Source organism: Pogona vitticeps, chromosome 1, assembly GCF_051106095.1.
Source record: "Pogona vitticeps strain Pit_001003342236 chromosome 1, PviZW2.1, whole genome shotgun sequence".
Lineage (NCBI taxonomy): Eukaryota > Metazoa > Chordata > Lepidosauria > Squamata > Agamidae > Pogona > Pogona vitticeps.
The window spans coordinates 356,220,025-356,235,257 of NC_135783.1; the positions used below are offsets into that span (position 1 = coordinate 356,220,025).

The 15,233-nt window shown below is 53.0% G+C and overlaps 2 protein-coding genes across 3 annotated transcripts in view; one reads left to right on the top strand and one right to left on the bottom strand.

Moving 5' to 3' along the window:
- FANCM (FA complementation group M) overlaps positions 1–4,517 on the bottom strand; it is a 53,031-nt gene extending 48,514 nt beyond the window's left edge. The window contains exons 1-4 of the mRNA XM_072986942.2: positions 3,884–4,517; positions 1,959–2,131; positions 979–1,056; positions 389–547 (exon numbers count right to left, since the gene is read on the bottom strand). Of these exons, the coding sequence (XP_072843043.2) occupies positions 389–547; positions 979–1,056; positions 1,959–2,131; positions 3,884–4,397 (924 nt within the window). The 5' untranslated portion in view covers positions 4,398–4,517. The remainder of the gene's footprint in view (positions 1–388; positions 548–978; positions 1,057–1,958; positions 2,132–3,883) is intronic.
- A 49-nt stretch (positions 4,518–4,566) lies between these two features.
- FKBP3 (FKBP prolyl isomerase 3) lies at positions 4,567–11,851 on the top strand. 2 transcript variants are annotated; one of them, XM_078384541.1, is made up of 7 exons: positions 4,567–4,805; positions 6,369–6,470; positions 7,353–7,463; positions 7,843–7,978; positions 8,901–8,968; positions 10,808–10,905; positions 11,649–11,851. In XM_078384541.1, the coding sequence occupies exons 1-7, from the start codon at positions 4,587–4,589 to the stop codon at positions 11,701–11,703; spliced, it is 789 nt and encodes a 262-aa protein (XP_078240667.1). In that variant the 5' UTR covers positions 4,567–4,586; the 3' UTR covers positions 11,704–11,851. The 2 variants fall into 2 exon arrangements, with proteins under 2 accessions (XP_078240667.1, XP_072843057.2); XM_072986956.2 differs by lacking the exon at positions 4,567–4,805 and adding an exon at positions 5,653–5,813.
- Positions 11,852–15,233: the final 3,382 nt, after the last annotated feature.

Genomic DNA, 15,233 nt, shown 5'->3' on the forward strand with positions numbered 1-15,233 from the left:
TCGACCAACCGAAGAGAAATCCTCAGAACCGTCGTCTCTGTTCCAAGAAAGCAAGGCCCATGTAAAACATCTTGAGGTGACATCACCGCTTACTTGCAGAAATAAAGTAAAACCTGCTATTAGGGATGACTTCAGTGAGCAACACCGTAATAAGTCCACCAGTAGGATTGGAAAAATTCACCAGCTGTCAGTATGCTTCTCAGTAGGGTGTCAGAGAGAAATTACATTTTTCACAAAACTCGTCACACTTGGAATGTAATAGACCAGATTTGCAGCCCGACCCTTTTCACAGCCGGAAAGAGCACCACTTCTACACAAGGATGCAACACCACCTTTGTTCATTCTGACCTTCTCTTCCCACTGCCTCCATTCCCAGGAGCCAACTCACCTGGATGTAGGCGTTCTGAATGTCACCCAGCTCTTTCCCAAGTGGAATGACACATTTTTCAACCTGCCGTTCGTACGAGTAAGGCTGAATGTCAGGGGAATCTTCGGAGCAGAGTTCTATGTGAGAAATCAACAGGTTGGTAATAACCTGCTGCACAGCCTGTAAAGAAACAGGAGGAGGTTTTACAACTTGGCTGGGTTTTGCCTCAGCAGCGATCAGATGCACCCGAACACAGCATAGGGGAGCGTTTGGCATACACTATGTGGGGTATGCAAACCCTACAGATGCTGCATGTAAAGCCAGCCACAGAATCCTGATCTTGCAAATTAAAGACGAGCTGCAAGAAAGGGAGAGGTGGGGCCGTACGGTTAAAGTGGAGCAAGATGGAGAACCGGAATCCCGGGACACACCGCTATCTGAGTGATAAATCCATCCCTATATTCCAACTGGAACATTATAAAAAGCTAAGCCAAAAATACATAAATTTTAATGAGATTTTGCAGATCAACTTGAGGGTGTTACTCTTTTTTTTAAGATGGCAGCAGAACCAATGGCTCTCACCCTTCCAGGAAAGAAATTGGGGGACTCACCTTCGTATCGCTTCCCGGGGTGGCAGTGAGAGCCAAGATCCGGAACTCTTGAGTATATTTGCATAATTCTTTCACAACCTGAGGGGGAAAGAGAGCATATCTCACCGCCAACATTTTCGCAGGGCATCCAAAGGAATGCTATTAAAATGCCATCTTCTACAAGGAAAGGCCTCCGAAAAGAAGAGACCTTTGAAGTGAAAGAGAGATAAAGGCAAATCTAAATTTGGAACGAGGACCTCAGCCTCTTTGGAGGAGTCAGTCCGCCTGGACTGGACAGTGTCTATGAGAGCCAGGCAGTATTTCTCCAGCATTGCCCTCCTACTGACAGATCATAAACATCATCTTTCTCAAGGTAGGTGACCCAGCCCAGTCCAGAAGGAAAACAAAGATACAGGACAAGGCTGCCCCATCCTTGGGAACTCTTCCCACAAGAGGCCAGGCTTTGCAGTCCTCAGAATCCACACAAGAGAGGGCATGATCTTGACTAGTATTTCATTAAAACATCTTACTTTTGTTATTTCTGCCCCCCCTTCCCCCAGAATAGAAGCCTTATTCTTCCATGATGCTGTCAACATTTTCTCTTACGTTTCCACTTAGATCATGAGAACTCAAAGCCACCTAGTGGAATAAAGCTGGGATCTAATATATCCCTGACAATGTTCTTACTCTAGCGCTTAAGAAATTCAAGGGATGCAATTAGATAAGGGATTTAAAAAATAGTATAGTTTCCCATAAATGAATGGAAGACTCCAAACAAAACCAGTTATATTTTGCTTTTTTCACTTCTACTCATGTGCTCAGCATGTATGCCCCGCAGGTTGAGAGATTCTTCACTTTAACAAGTAAAAAAACAGCATCTGAAATATTTCTCCAATCTGTCACTTCAGACATAACACCGTTTTGTTTTTTTCTAGGCATCTCCTTCTGCAAATGGAAAGGCTGTGTAAATGATGACTTGATGACCTTAAGCACAACCTTACCTGACAATAAGCATAATTTCCGAGAGCTTTGTGGGCTTCGTCAAGAACCAGACATTTGACTTCAGCTGCAGGACAAATTCCACGGGAAAGGTCATTGACCATTACTTGGGGAGTAAGAAAGAAAACCCTTTTATTGCACCACATTTCCTTGCGATCCGCAATCTGAGTGCCTCCTGAAACAACACAAGCATGACAGAACAGTTTCACTTGTGCTTTACCAAAACAACAAACAAACAAAAAAACCCCAAAAACATTCCATTTGTTTGCTGTCACTAAACAAGACAGAAAACTCGGTCCAACACTTCTACCCCCCCCCCAAAAAAAGCCACCTCTTTTTACATCTGCCTATTCTACTCCAAGGAGAAAGATGCATTTGAGGTATGGGAAATAGCACTTGTGTTTTAAACCAAGTACCCATGTCAACTGTCAGCGCTGTCAAAACTCAAACAGAATCAGCTGATTACATTAAGACATGGAGTATTTAGCAATTATTGGTACAGATAAAGGTAGAAACAAGGCAATAAATGGCCAAAGACATATTTCTCTGGGTGCAATCCGATCAGAATTTACAACACTTCTAAATAATGACTTGTTCATTAATTGCACTGTTAGAATCAATCACTTTTCTCTTAAATCTTCTGGGAGACAGGTTGTCGGTAGCAGAATGCCATTAGACTGAGACCATCCAATTCCTTTTTAAAAATAAGACTACTGTGGCAACCACTGCTCATCCCAGGAAGGAAAGTCCAAAAAAACTTTGACCCAAGTCATGGCAGTCCTTCTTACACTCTATTGGTATTTTGCCAACCCAACTTCTATCGTTTCCAAAGGCGGGAGTTACTTTCTCATAATTAGAGCGACATTGGCCGTATGCAAGAAAGGAGCCTCTTGAAATTATCATAGGCACTCTCTAGCAGGCAGATGATCAACACATTTGTGTGACTCCCCTTCAAGACCTGGGATCAAGCAGGCCCAGCTCCCTGATAACGGACAGTGGTCACAGGCGGGAGTCTAATGAAACCTGGAAGCCTAACCACCACTTTCCTTGGCAATTCACTTTCAAAGACTCTGACAAGAGGTGCCTCCGGTCAGAGGGGAGATCACCATAAGCAAGGTTATCTCCCTACTGCTCAAGACTCCTGCTCTTTCTGGGACTAACAGGATGGCTTCACCACCACCCCCAGTTCAAGTATTTGGCTTCCACCACCCTGGGGTTCGCCAGGAGAACATTCCGTGATTTCTATCCCGCCCTTCTAGCTACCCAGGCCGCTCTGGGCAGTTCACCCGAGGAAGGGGAGGATGACTTTCCCACCGGTGGCTACCCTGGAATGTGTCTCTGCGCTGGGAGGAGGAGGAAGGCAACCCATCCAGAAACAGCTGTGTGATGATTTTTTGGCACCGGGATCTTCTGTCCTCAAGCATAAAATCACATTGAGAGGCGTGAAAGCCCTCTCCTCCTCCAGGCAGGGCCTTCTTCAGGGGTGGCTCCCCTGGACTGGTGGAGGAGGCGGCCAATTTAAAACACGTTTTTTTCCCCCAGGGATGCCTTTCACACCAACCCTGGGTGGAAAGCCTTAGGGTTTGCACCATGGTTTTAAGTTTTTCTGACCAGGGTTTCGGCTCTTTACTTAGTGCCCTGCCTGTTTGCTTTAAGGGCCTGTAAAGCGCCCAGAGGAGCGGTTCTGGTATTGAGATACAGTATAGAAATCAAAGTAATCAAGGAGGGAAAGGCAGAGCTTTTTTTGGGGGGGGGAGGCCTTCCTCTGCATGAGATGGGTCTCCTCAAAGCCCCAATGGCTTCTGAGGGGGGCGCCTGAGGAGCGTCCGTCAGGGTCTCCCTGACCCCTTCTTCCCTCCCTCCCTCCCTCTCTGGGGGTCGGGCAAGAGTTCCCCGGGGCATGGGCAGAGAGAGGGGGGAAACCCACCGGTGATCTCGGCCATGTGGGCGGCGGGGATGGCGGCCAGGCGGGCGCAGGCGCGGCGCTGCTGGGCCACCAGGGGCTTGGTCGGGGCCAGGAAGAGGGCCTTCCCTCCCGGGAACCAGCGGTAGAAGTTGAGCAGCACCACCGCCGCCACCAGGGTCTTGCCCAGGCCCGTCGGCAGGCAGAGCAGGGTGTTCGCCCCGAGGGCCGCCCGGGCCGCCCGCACCTGGTAGGCCCGCTCCTCCAGGCCCCGGTCCCGGCCCCGAGGGAAGAGCCACACCGACCCCGCCGCGCCCCCGACGAAGCCCCTCGCAGCGGGGCCCGGGGAGGAGGCTGACGCTTCCTCGGCCTCCGCCTCAGCCGCCGCCGCGGCCAGCAGCGCCTCTTCTTCCGCCTCCTCTTCCTCCTCCTCCGGCCGCCGGCCCCACGCCTGGAAGAGCGTGGCCTGCCTCGCGTGACCGTGGCCCCGGCCGCCGCCGCCGCCTCCTCCTCCTCTTCCTCGCCCGCGGCCTGTCATGGCGGCGGCGCCGGCCTTGCGCTCTCCTGCCGGGCCTGGGCCTTGGCCGCCATCTTGGCCCAGGGGGACCCGGCGGCGAAGCTGAAAAGCCCGCCATAGCGACGTGCCCCGCCCACCGGCGCTCCGATTGGCTGATGGGCGGCCTCGCCCCTCCCTCCCTCCTCCTCTTTCCGCCACACAGAGCTACGAATGAGAAAGCGAGAGAGGAGACCACCGACGGGGGCGTTTCAGGGCTCCGTCCGTCCAAGCTGGGTAGGGATCGAAGTCTTTGGGGAGGGGGGACACACAAAGGGACAGGCTTTCCTCTCCGGGACTCTTTCTCCCGGCCGGCCGGAAAGCCAGCTGGAAGGGCGGCCGGATGGGCGTTGTCGTCCCCGCTCCTCCTCCCCGGCACAACCACCCCGCCAGGTAGGCCAGGGGGAGAGGAGAGAGAGAGCGAGAGCCAGGAGAGAGAAAAAGGGAGGGGCGGGTTCCGAGTCGCGAGTCCCTGAAATAAATAAAAACCCAAGTCGGGCTCGAGTGCCCCACGGCCGTGAGAAGGCCAAGGAGGGACGCCCTTCGGGGTCCTCGACCCAGTCAAGCCGGAGACAGGAGGGGAGGGAGGCTGAGCTGCCTTTTGGGAAAGCAAAGGATCCCTTCCCCCCCCCGGAGGAGGAGAGGACCGACTCCCTCCCGAGGAAGCCACGGGTTCGCGTCTAAGCAGGAGCCAAGCAGCGCCCTGGGAGGTGGCGGGCAGGACCTTTTCCTTTTTTGGGGGGAGAGTCGTGGGGCATGGAGGCCAGGGTTGGGGGGTGCGACCTGGGGGCACCCGAACCACCCCCGGGGAAGGGCCGGAGTCCAAGGCGGTGTGTGTGTGAGCGTCCTCGCCCCTCAAGGTCTTCCCCCAACAGTTTCCCCCCCCCACGTGGGGGGGAGGAAAAGGAGGAGGAAGCCTTCTTTTTTCCCTTTCAGTGGTCATCGGAACCGGCGAACTATGGGAGTAGTTTTTGGGGGGAGGGCTAAGCCCCCTCACCCCCCCCCCCATTCCTCAGGGGCCAAAGAGCTGCTGCTGCTGCTCTGGAGGCTCTTTCCTCTTTCTTTCTGGCTTTCTTGCTTAGCCCTCTCCGCCTTCAAAGAGGAATTCCTTCCCTCCCGGACTACACTACCCAGGCTGCCTCGGGGCCACCTTCCGGGCCGCCAAGAGGGAGGTGGGTGGGTGGGTGGGGCCTCCTTCCCTCCCTCCCTCCCGCGCGGGGCCTTCTGGGGGAGGTAGTCGAGAGGGCGCCGCCTGGCGGGTTGGGGAGGCGAGGCGAGGCGAGGCGGAGAGAGGCGATGGCGGCCCCCGCGCGGCGGCCCTGGACGGCCGAGGAGCTCCGCGGCGAGGGGCTCTGCAAGCGGGAGATCGTCCGCTTCCTCCAGGAGCAGGCCGCCCACCGGGTGCGCCCTTGGGCTAGGAGAGATGGAAGGGGGGCGGCCGGGGGAGGGGGAGACACGTGGGGCTTCCCTCGGGGGGTGGGGTGGGGTGGCCCTCCTGTGGGACCCTTCCCGACCCTAAAGGGAGGGGGTAAGAGGAGGGAGGGAGCCCCACCTCCCATTGGGGGGGGCCTTACAGACACACACAGACACACAGAGCCCCCTCCTCTTCTGGGCCTGGAGGCCCCCCCCACCCCACCATCCCCCCTGAGGCCCCCTCCTCTTCCTCCCCTTCTTCTTTCTCCCCCTGAGGCTCTTTCCTGCAAGGAGTCCCCGGGAGGGAGGGAGGGGGTTGCTCCCAGCGCAGGGCGCTCAGTGGATTCCCCCCCCATGCCCCCATGGATGGGGCGGGTTCTTGGCCTGGGAGGGGAGCCCAGTGCTGGCCGGGCCCCAGAGGGGACCCCCTTCCCACCCCACCCCCAAGGCTTTGGTTCGGGACACCTCCAACCCCCTTGACCTTTCGGGACCCACACACACACACACACACACACACACTGACCTTTCGGCTTGACCTTTCAGTTCCTGGCGGAGCACAAGCTGCTGGGCCAGGTCAAGAACGTGGCCAAGACGGCCAGCAAGGAGCAGCTGATCGCCGCCTACGACCAGCTCTTCGACACCCAGGTGGGTCCCCTGACCTGGCCTGACCTGCCCGGTTCACACATTCACAGCCGTCTTCCTCTGGACAAGGTGGCCAGGGTCAGTGGGCAGAGCAGGTGCTTCTCACACTCTGTCTCGAGGCTCGCCTGAAGAGAGAGAGAGACCGTGGGGGCGTGTGTGCTTGCAGGGCCCCTTGCACACCCTTCCCAAGGCAAGGGGGGGTGGATGCTTTGATGAGGCTGGGGGGGGGCCTGTGGATGCCCTACGGGTGTCCTCATCATCAGATGGGTCACAGGAGACGGGGGGAATCCCAATCCCCACCAAAGGGGCTTCCTGTTTCAAAAGTCAGCTACAGAAAGGGGTTGGGGGGGGGCTTCTGATTCCCCCTGTGGGGGGTCTGGACTGCCCCCCCCCAGTCTCGGGAGCGAAAGAACGGCCGGTCACCCACTCGGCGGAAGGGGTTTCCCGCATGGCCGGGCCCTTCTCTCACTTGCACGGTTGTGGGAAAAGCAGTGCTGGGAAGAGCAGTGTAGGGTGGATGTGCGGGGGGGGGGGTCCTTCACTTGGGGGGGAGGCCCTGGGTGGCCTTTGGCGCCCATCCCCACTTTCATCAGGGTAAGGATGTTTGGGACCTTACTGAGAAGTGCTAAGAAGGCTAAAAGGATAGATCAAGCAGGTGATTTGTCTTCAGCATAGAAATACTTAGGAAATAATATGAATGAATAATATGAATGCCTGTACAGGCCAAGCATGCTTGTAGTTTCCTTCATTACAATGTTGAATTGTCACCCCTGTGGATGTCCTTCGTTCCTTCTCTCTTTCCTTCTTCTTCCTTCCTTCCCTCCTTCCTTCCTTCCTTCCTTCCTTTTCTTTTTTCTTTTCTTTTCCTCTCTCCCTCCCTCCCAGAGCTTCAAGGGCACAGAGACCCCAGAGGATGTGGCGGGACAGGTGAAAAATGTCAAGCTTGAGGAGGAAGCCAAGCCCAAAGAGACAAAACCAGAGGAAACAGTTGAGGAGGTGAGCGGAGGGGCAGTTTGTGAAATGTCTTTGGCCTCGATCCTCCCTGAGCTGTGGACTGGCTCTCTTCCGGTTCTGTACAGTGAAGGGATGCCGAGGTTTCCTCTGGTGCCAGTTCTGTAACTTTGAGAGCATCTCCGAATGTACAATGCAGCCCATCCGTGCCCCTGTTTAAAGGAGCGTCTCTGACGTTGAGCACGCCCGATTCTGTGCTCAGATCGGTCTGAGCAAGATGATTTCATGGGAGGTGTTCCGCTCTCCCAGGGAGTAGGGGCTCCGGGACCCCGTGAAGGGGAGGCTGGAGAGGCTCCTTTCAGGCTCAGGTGCCGACCTGAGAAAACCCAGGATGACGGGCGATGCTTTCTGCCTCCCCCTCCAGGGCCCCCCCAAATACACCAAGTCCGTGATGAAAAAGGGCGACAAGGTCAATTTCCCCAAGAAGGGAGACACCGTCCACTGCTGGTACACAGGGAAGCTGCAGGATGGGACCGTCTTTGATACCAACATTCAGACCAGTGAGTGCTCAAAAGAAGTGGCTCCAGGGCGCCTTTTTCAAAGCGGGAGGAGGGGGGGCGGTTGGTGCTTCCAGAAGAGGGTCCGCCTGGGGGCCTGAAGGTGGACCAGGAGCATCTCTGCTGAAAGGGATGGCCTAAGACTGATGGGCTCTTGTTCCCCTCAGAGGGATTCCATCCCGTCTGTACCCTCCCTCCAGGTTATCAAAGCCACCCTCTTTCCCGAGCAGCTGAGTTTTTGCCAAGCGGGTGGGCCTGAAGACCTGCCAGCGACGTGGTCTCAGTGATGAGGAAAGAGGCGTTTCTGATCAGCTCCCTTTCACCGCTGGCATCCCCATGCCGTTCCAGAGAGTCCCCCCCCCATCCAGCACTAACTCTGACGTGGGATGGATGGGGAATGCATTTCGCGGGTGCTCTGTGGCCTACCAGGCTGTGTCCCGTATATTTGGTTTCTTAAGCCTGGTATGCACGTGTGTGTTTGTGTTTATGCACCCACACAGATTTATGATCAGTCACAGGTGGAGGTTTAGCAACTAATCGGATATTTTGTTATATCCATTGCTGAGCCACAGCAAAGTTCTGATCATTTCCTGTTCAAGCAGTTTGGTGTTAAGACACCTTACCTTGTGCCCAAATCAAGTGCCCCCCCCAGCATGAGTGCAGGGCACTGTTGAGTTTTATAGACCCCTCTTTTTAGTGCCATCCCCAAATCCTGTTAAAGAGGGTTAAATGTTTTCTTTACGTGATCTAAAAATAGGGAAACAAACGAAACAAACAAAACCCAGTGGCCCGGGGAGGGAGGGGGGGCTGGAATGGGGCTCCAAAGCTTCCACTTCCATTTTTCCGGGTCCCAGGCTAAGGGAAGGGGGTTCATCCTGGCTCCCAACATTTTGGCTGATGTGCTGCTCTCGACGTGCCTTTTCAGGTAGCAAGAAAAAGAAAGCCTCCAAGCCGCTGAGCTTCAAAGTCGGTGTTGGAAAAGTGATCCGGGGCGTAAGTAGGGGAGTGGCGGCGGTGGCGGCGCAGCTGGTGTGTGTCCGTCAGCCTCCCTGGGCCCTTCTGCCGCTGGGAAAGGCCTCTGCCGGGCTGCTCTGAGGCCACCTGCTTGAGTTCCTCCCGGGAGATCAGAGGAGGCGTTGATGCCGTCCAGCCCTTCGGCCTTTTGGCTTCTTGCCTGCGACAACAGGCATGAGGTCGGAGTTTGAAAGGCTGAGGCACAGCCGCGTTCTTTGGGGGTGTGTGTGTGGTGTGTGCTTGCATGCACGCTTGCGCCTGTGCCTGCCTGCAAAGTAGGGGTTGGCTGCAAACCTTCCATTTCCTGAGCTGGATTGGAAACAAGGACCAACCCCCTTGCCTGCTGTCCTTCATTGAAATGTGGAGGTGGAACTCGAGTGACAAATGGGTTGTGTTCTGGACCTGGTTTAGGAAACAAGTGATTTAGCCTTAAAATACAGTGCATTTATCTGGTCCAAATGCTACAGGCCTGTCATAGGGGAGCGCGTAACCCCTTTCATTGCAGCAGCTCCACTGGCTGCCCGCCTGGTTCGGAGCAGAACTGGACAAGCTGGTGGTAACCTGCAAAGGGGGGGGGTCATCGTGGGGCTCCCAGCTCTCTTGTGTGTTCTCTCACGCACGATGGCTGGCCCATGTTCAGGGAAGCCTCGCTTTCTCCCTGGCTGCCTTCATGGCGATGGGGATTCGAGAGAGGGTCTTGGTGGCGGGGCTGCCCCCCCAGATTGCCAAGCCTCTGCCGGCCCCTTGGGTTGTCCTTCCACCAGCAGACTGAGACTACCTTCAGGCAGGTTATTCACAACGGCTTGCTTGCCCAGAATAAGTAATTTAATAAGTATGCCCTTTACTAGTACTAATGGGACAGCCTCTCCCATTTTGAATAAGAGACCCTTGTCCAGCAGGCCAAGGCCAAGAGGCCATCCTGAAACCAGCAAAACCAGGGAGCTGAACAGGGGACAGATTTCATTTGTCTCCAGTGTGGAAGGGATGGTCATTTGCGAATTGGCCTTCTCAGGCACACTAGACTCTGTTCCAAGTCCTCTATTCAGAGCACGTGACCATCGTCTCTCGAGACTGAAGGATGCCTATTCTACTAGTACAGTGATGCCCCGCTTGACGATTACCCCGCTTCACGACGAATCCGCTTGATGATGAGTTTTTTATGATTGCTATTGCGATGATTCAAAAAGGTTTTTTCACTTAACGATGATCGGTTCCCTGCTTCGGGAACTGATTTTTCGCTTAACAATGGTTTTAAAACAGCTGATCGGCGGGTCGCAAAATTATGATGATGATGATGATGATGATGATGATGATGATGATGATGATGATGATGGTTAAATATTATTAAATGGCTCCCCGCTGTGCAAAATGGCTCCCCATTGTGCAAAATGGCTCCCCGCTGTGTTTAGGATGGATTCCTCGCTTTACGGGCACTGGAAAATGGCCGCCCTATGGAGGATCTTTGCTGGACGATGAGGTATTTCCCTCATTAGAACGCATTAACTGGTTTTTAATGCATTCTAATGGGTTTTTTACTTTTGCTTGATGATGATTTTGCTCTACAGCAATTTCGCTGGAACTGATTATTGTCGTCAAGTGGGGCACCACTGTAGTAGTAATATTGTAGAATGTGGTAGTAGCAAGGAGTAAGTAGTAATGCTCTGAATGGTACTCAGGCTCTGATGCAAAGGGAGAAACCTGCAAGAAAAGGACCCTGGTAGGGTCTTCTTCGGCACGTCCTAAAGCTTTCCTCCTTGTCAATCAGCTCAGAAATATGGACCTTCTGGTCTGTTCCTCACTGTTTTTTCCCCCTCCCAGTGGGATGAAGCCCTGCTGACCATGAGCAAAGGGGAGAAGGCGCATTTGGAGATTGAACCGGAGTGGGCGTACGGGAAGAAAGGACAACCCGAGGCCAAGTATCCTTGTGGAGCGCGCCATCATGCTCGCTGTGTGTGTGTGTGATGCAAAGGGGCAGCTGGGCCTGTCCCGGAGGAGGAGGGGGAAGGAGGAGGCGCAAGGAAGGACTGGTCTGGGGGGGCACACAGCGTGGGGCAGCCCTTGGAGGCTGATCTCTCCCTTTTGCCCCTTTTGCCACCACTCCGGGAGAGCAAGACGTCGCTTGCAAATCTGAGGCTTCCCTGTAGCCGGATCCCACTAGGTTTCTGAATCAGTGGTTGAAAATCATGCCAGAGAAAAAATGTCTCTGCTCCAGAACAAAATGGTCCCCGTGTGGCTGAAGGGGTTCTTCAGTGACTGAGCTTATCTCGGGGGGGGGGGGGTTGAATGCTGCCAGTGCAGTGTGAGAAACAGAGAGCATCGTTTCTTATAGACCCTTCTGGGAAAAGGCAGTAGAGAGACAAGGTGACTCTCCCATCTCTCTCTCACACACACACCCCAAATCTCAGGCTGGGATCCTGATCAGCGCCAGCAGGCTGCACGCAGACAGAGGCCCTCCTGCTTGGTGCAAGCAAGGGAACCGAGGGGGCTTCCTCGTGACACCCCTTGCAGGAGCCCCAGAACAGCCAGCTAGGCTCACAGTGCAGATCTGTGATGAGCCCCTCTTTTGAAACAGTTGAATCCCAGCCTAGCACTGGGATGGCTTTACAAAGTGTGTCACCCATTCCGTAGAGAAAAAAGTTCCTTAACTTCTGTGCCTCAGGATTCCACCAAATGCAAAACTTTTCTTTGAAGTCGAACTGGTGGATATTGAATGATGGACTGTGCTCATCCTGGATGACGCTGAAGACCCGGGATGACGGGAAATGTGAACGTGGCCTTTTGAAAAGTGTGGGGGGGGGGGGCTGGCTGGCTTTTACTTCCATTGTTGTACAGCACCAATGTAACTAAAGACCGGTTTCTATATGGCTTTGACGTTCATTGAATGGCCACGGAAGAGCAGCAAACGGCCTTAAAAAGCACTGCTGCTGGCAGCTGCGTTTTCTCCAAGGAAATCCCCAAGCGCCTCTGGCTGTCCTGTGGAAAGGGGAGTCACAGCTAAAGACAGAGCTGGGAATGAGCTGGTTGCCAATGGGTGACTAGCGAGCTGTTCAGGGTTGGCCTGGGGAGAACTGGTTCTTGCTGTTTTGAGAAGTGTGGGTGATCACGGAACAAAGGAAGGCTAATTGCCTTAGAGAAAGAGCAAAGGAGTCAACAAGGGATGTCCAAGCCAGCGGAGCCCACAGGCAACGCCATGATAGCTTCCTTTATTGACTTAGCATGAGTTACATAGTATGTTGTTAGAATTCAGATAGGATACGTAATCGTCACCAGGATTGGCTGAAATAACCCTTTGATCTTATGCTCTACCTCTAAGCAAAAAGGCAGAAGGGGCCACCCCGCCTGCTGGCAGCTGCCACTTCCTGCCAGGAGTGTCTGTGCCCGTCACTGGAACACAATGCAGCTACAACATTTAGGCAGGAGTTTCCCACAGAGAAGGGGAGCTCCCTCCTTCCCTCCTTCTTTCCTTCCTTCCTTCTTTCTTTCCTTCTTTCTTTCCTTTGTTACTGGCCAATTTTGGGTTTCGGTTTTGGGAATCAGGCGAGAATACAACAGCTGAACCAAAGGTCCGATTGTATTTTGAATAGCAAAGTAACAGAAAAGGTCAGCTGGGACTTCTCTTAATAGCAGAGAAGATCCCGATCATATAGAGTACAGACATTTCATAATGATATAGACAAAGAGCAATAAAATGCTACAATTCTATTGTTCAGTTGTACCCCAACTTTGGATCTAGCCCCTCATTGGGTAATTGGTGCCAACTAAGTTAATCTATTGGTTATATGGAAATATGCATATTGTGCCCCTATGTTTCCTTGACCTGTGGCCAAGATGAGCCTGAAAGTTTGGGGATAAGGGGTATCCCTTTCTATATATTTGGAACACGGCCAAAAAGCCCGAAAAACCTGGAACAACCACGGTATCCCTTTCTCCTTATCTGTTGGCATGTTGATGTGTCTTCGTGGGCCAGGATGTATGGCCTTCAATACTGTGAAATGTTAAACCATTGTGGCTAGCTTCCTCCTACAAGCATTCCCAGGACGGGCCATCGGCTACATGAAAAGGTTAAAGGGCAGTAAGGGAGCGTTATCTTGTTCTTCTATGTGTGCCATAAATACCTCTAGGTGAGGTGTGAATCTCTTTTCCTAGAGCCCAAAGCGAGGCCTGTGTTCTCCCTTGGAACAGCTCAGCCATCTTCTCTGGAGGGGCATGCGTTCCAGATCAGCTGTAGTAAAGGGCACATAAAAATATGCCAGCTATACCCTGCAGTCTGTCCCTATGTTTAATTGTTCTCTTTGTGGAAAAATTCCTTCTGGTTGTTCATCACCTGACCCCCTCCTATCTTGACTAATCCCCTGTCCTCCTCCCTCCCTCCCTTTCTTTCCTTCTTTTTCTTTCTTTCTTTCCTTTTCTCTTTCCTTCCTTCCTTCTTTCTCTTTCTTTCCTTTCTCTTCTTTATCTTTCCTTCCTTCCTTTTCTTTCTTAGGTCTTTTGAAGACCAGTCCTTTCATGAAACACAAAGGGGGGGCAGCTCTTTCAGGTTTATTTCACCTCTTCCCCCCTCCCCTGATTTCTGTTCCCTATAAAAATGCTGATTTGAAGCTTCGCTTATCCGGTTAGCGAAGAATGATCGACAAGCAGCCTTTACCTTATTCAGGTAAAGGTTAGTTGCGACCCTAACCGCTATCCAATTATATTCCCTCGGGCTTTTCCTCCACCTACGCTGTAGCCTTCTTGTTTGCTTCATCGCTCGCAGTTCCTGGTTAAACCAGGGCGCTGGCCGAGCTCTTCGAAGGAGAGGGCGTTTAGGTGCTATTGTGTCTATAGCCCTGGTAACAGAGATGGACCAGCTATCAATCAGAGCGTCGATAGGAGCGCTAGGCAGGCCCGCTGTGACCCCTCTCATGACATCCTGGAATCCAACAGGATCCAGTAGCCTTCGAGGGCGGACCATAGAAATAGGTCCCTGCTCCCTGTGAGGGGGGAGAGCCAATGTGAGGTTACATTTTATCAGGTGGTGATCTGACCATGACAAAAGGACTGACACGAGGTCAGTCACATCAGACCACACTCGCTCCAACTGGTGGAGAAAACCATGTCCAACGTGTGGCCACCCACGTGGGTGGGGCCGTTGACATGTTGGGACATGTTCAAGGAAGCCATGCACGTTGAAATCACCCAAGACTAGAAGCCTCGGGGATCCCAACAGTGCCGCAGAAACAAAGTTGGGCAGCTCCAGAAGGGAAGTGGCTGGGTCGCGGGGAGCGCAGTAACCCAGCAAAATCCCAATACCATCCATGGCCTCAATCGACACGTGGAGTGCCTCTAGACCCGGCTTTACCACCGAGGAGCGCCTAGTAACATCCAAGATGGATTTATAAACAATGGCTACTCCACCCCACCCCTGCCCTTCCAGTCTATCCTGGTGCTGGACGGCATAACCGGGCGGACAGACGAGAGCGAGGGGAGGACCCCCCTCTCTGCCAATCCACATCTCGGTTATGCATGCCAGGTCTGCATCCTCCAGGATAAGGTCGTGTATTACCTGGGACTTATTGGACCTGGCATTCAACAGCAGCAGGGATAAGAGTGGAGGGCTGGCTGGGCTGGCTACCTCAATACTGATGGTTGGACACAGTCTCAGACCAATGAACAGCCATCAAACATCTGTTCACCGTTCTTCTGATACGAGTAGGGGCTGTGCCAACGCCATATCTCCCTCTACCCGTGATCACCAGGATGTTCAGGGGCCCTTCGCTGGGCAGACAAGCCTTCCACTTCATATCAAATTAAATAAAAGAACGTAAAGAGAAAGGGAATACTCTAAATAATATCAATTTTTAAAAAACAGAAAAATACATACACAAATAACATAAATAAAGTAAAGGATCCCAAATACAAAAATCCCCATGCATAAAATTAATTTTTTTTTAAAAGACACCCAAGTGCTTAACCCCCACGTGCAGTCCAAAACTGTCCTCCGTCTCGTAACCTTGTCCTTTTGAATTTTGCTGATCTTGATGTTATTTTTAGAATTAGTAACAGTAAAAGCGTCAGAGTGAAGATGTTACTCATGGGTTGTATCATGAAGATCTTAATAATAAGTATAAGGTCCAAGTTAAAAGAGACTCAGTCCTTGGCTTTTCCCCTTCCCTTCCTTGGAGGAGAGGTAAGGCGACTCTGTAGCTAGTCCAGGAAGAGCACGCTAAACAGTACGATCCTGAGGGGGGGGCGCCATTAGGAAATC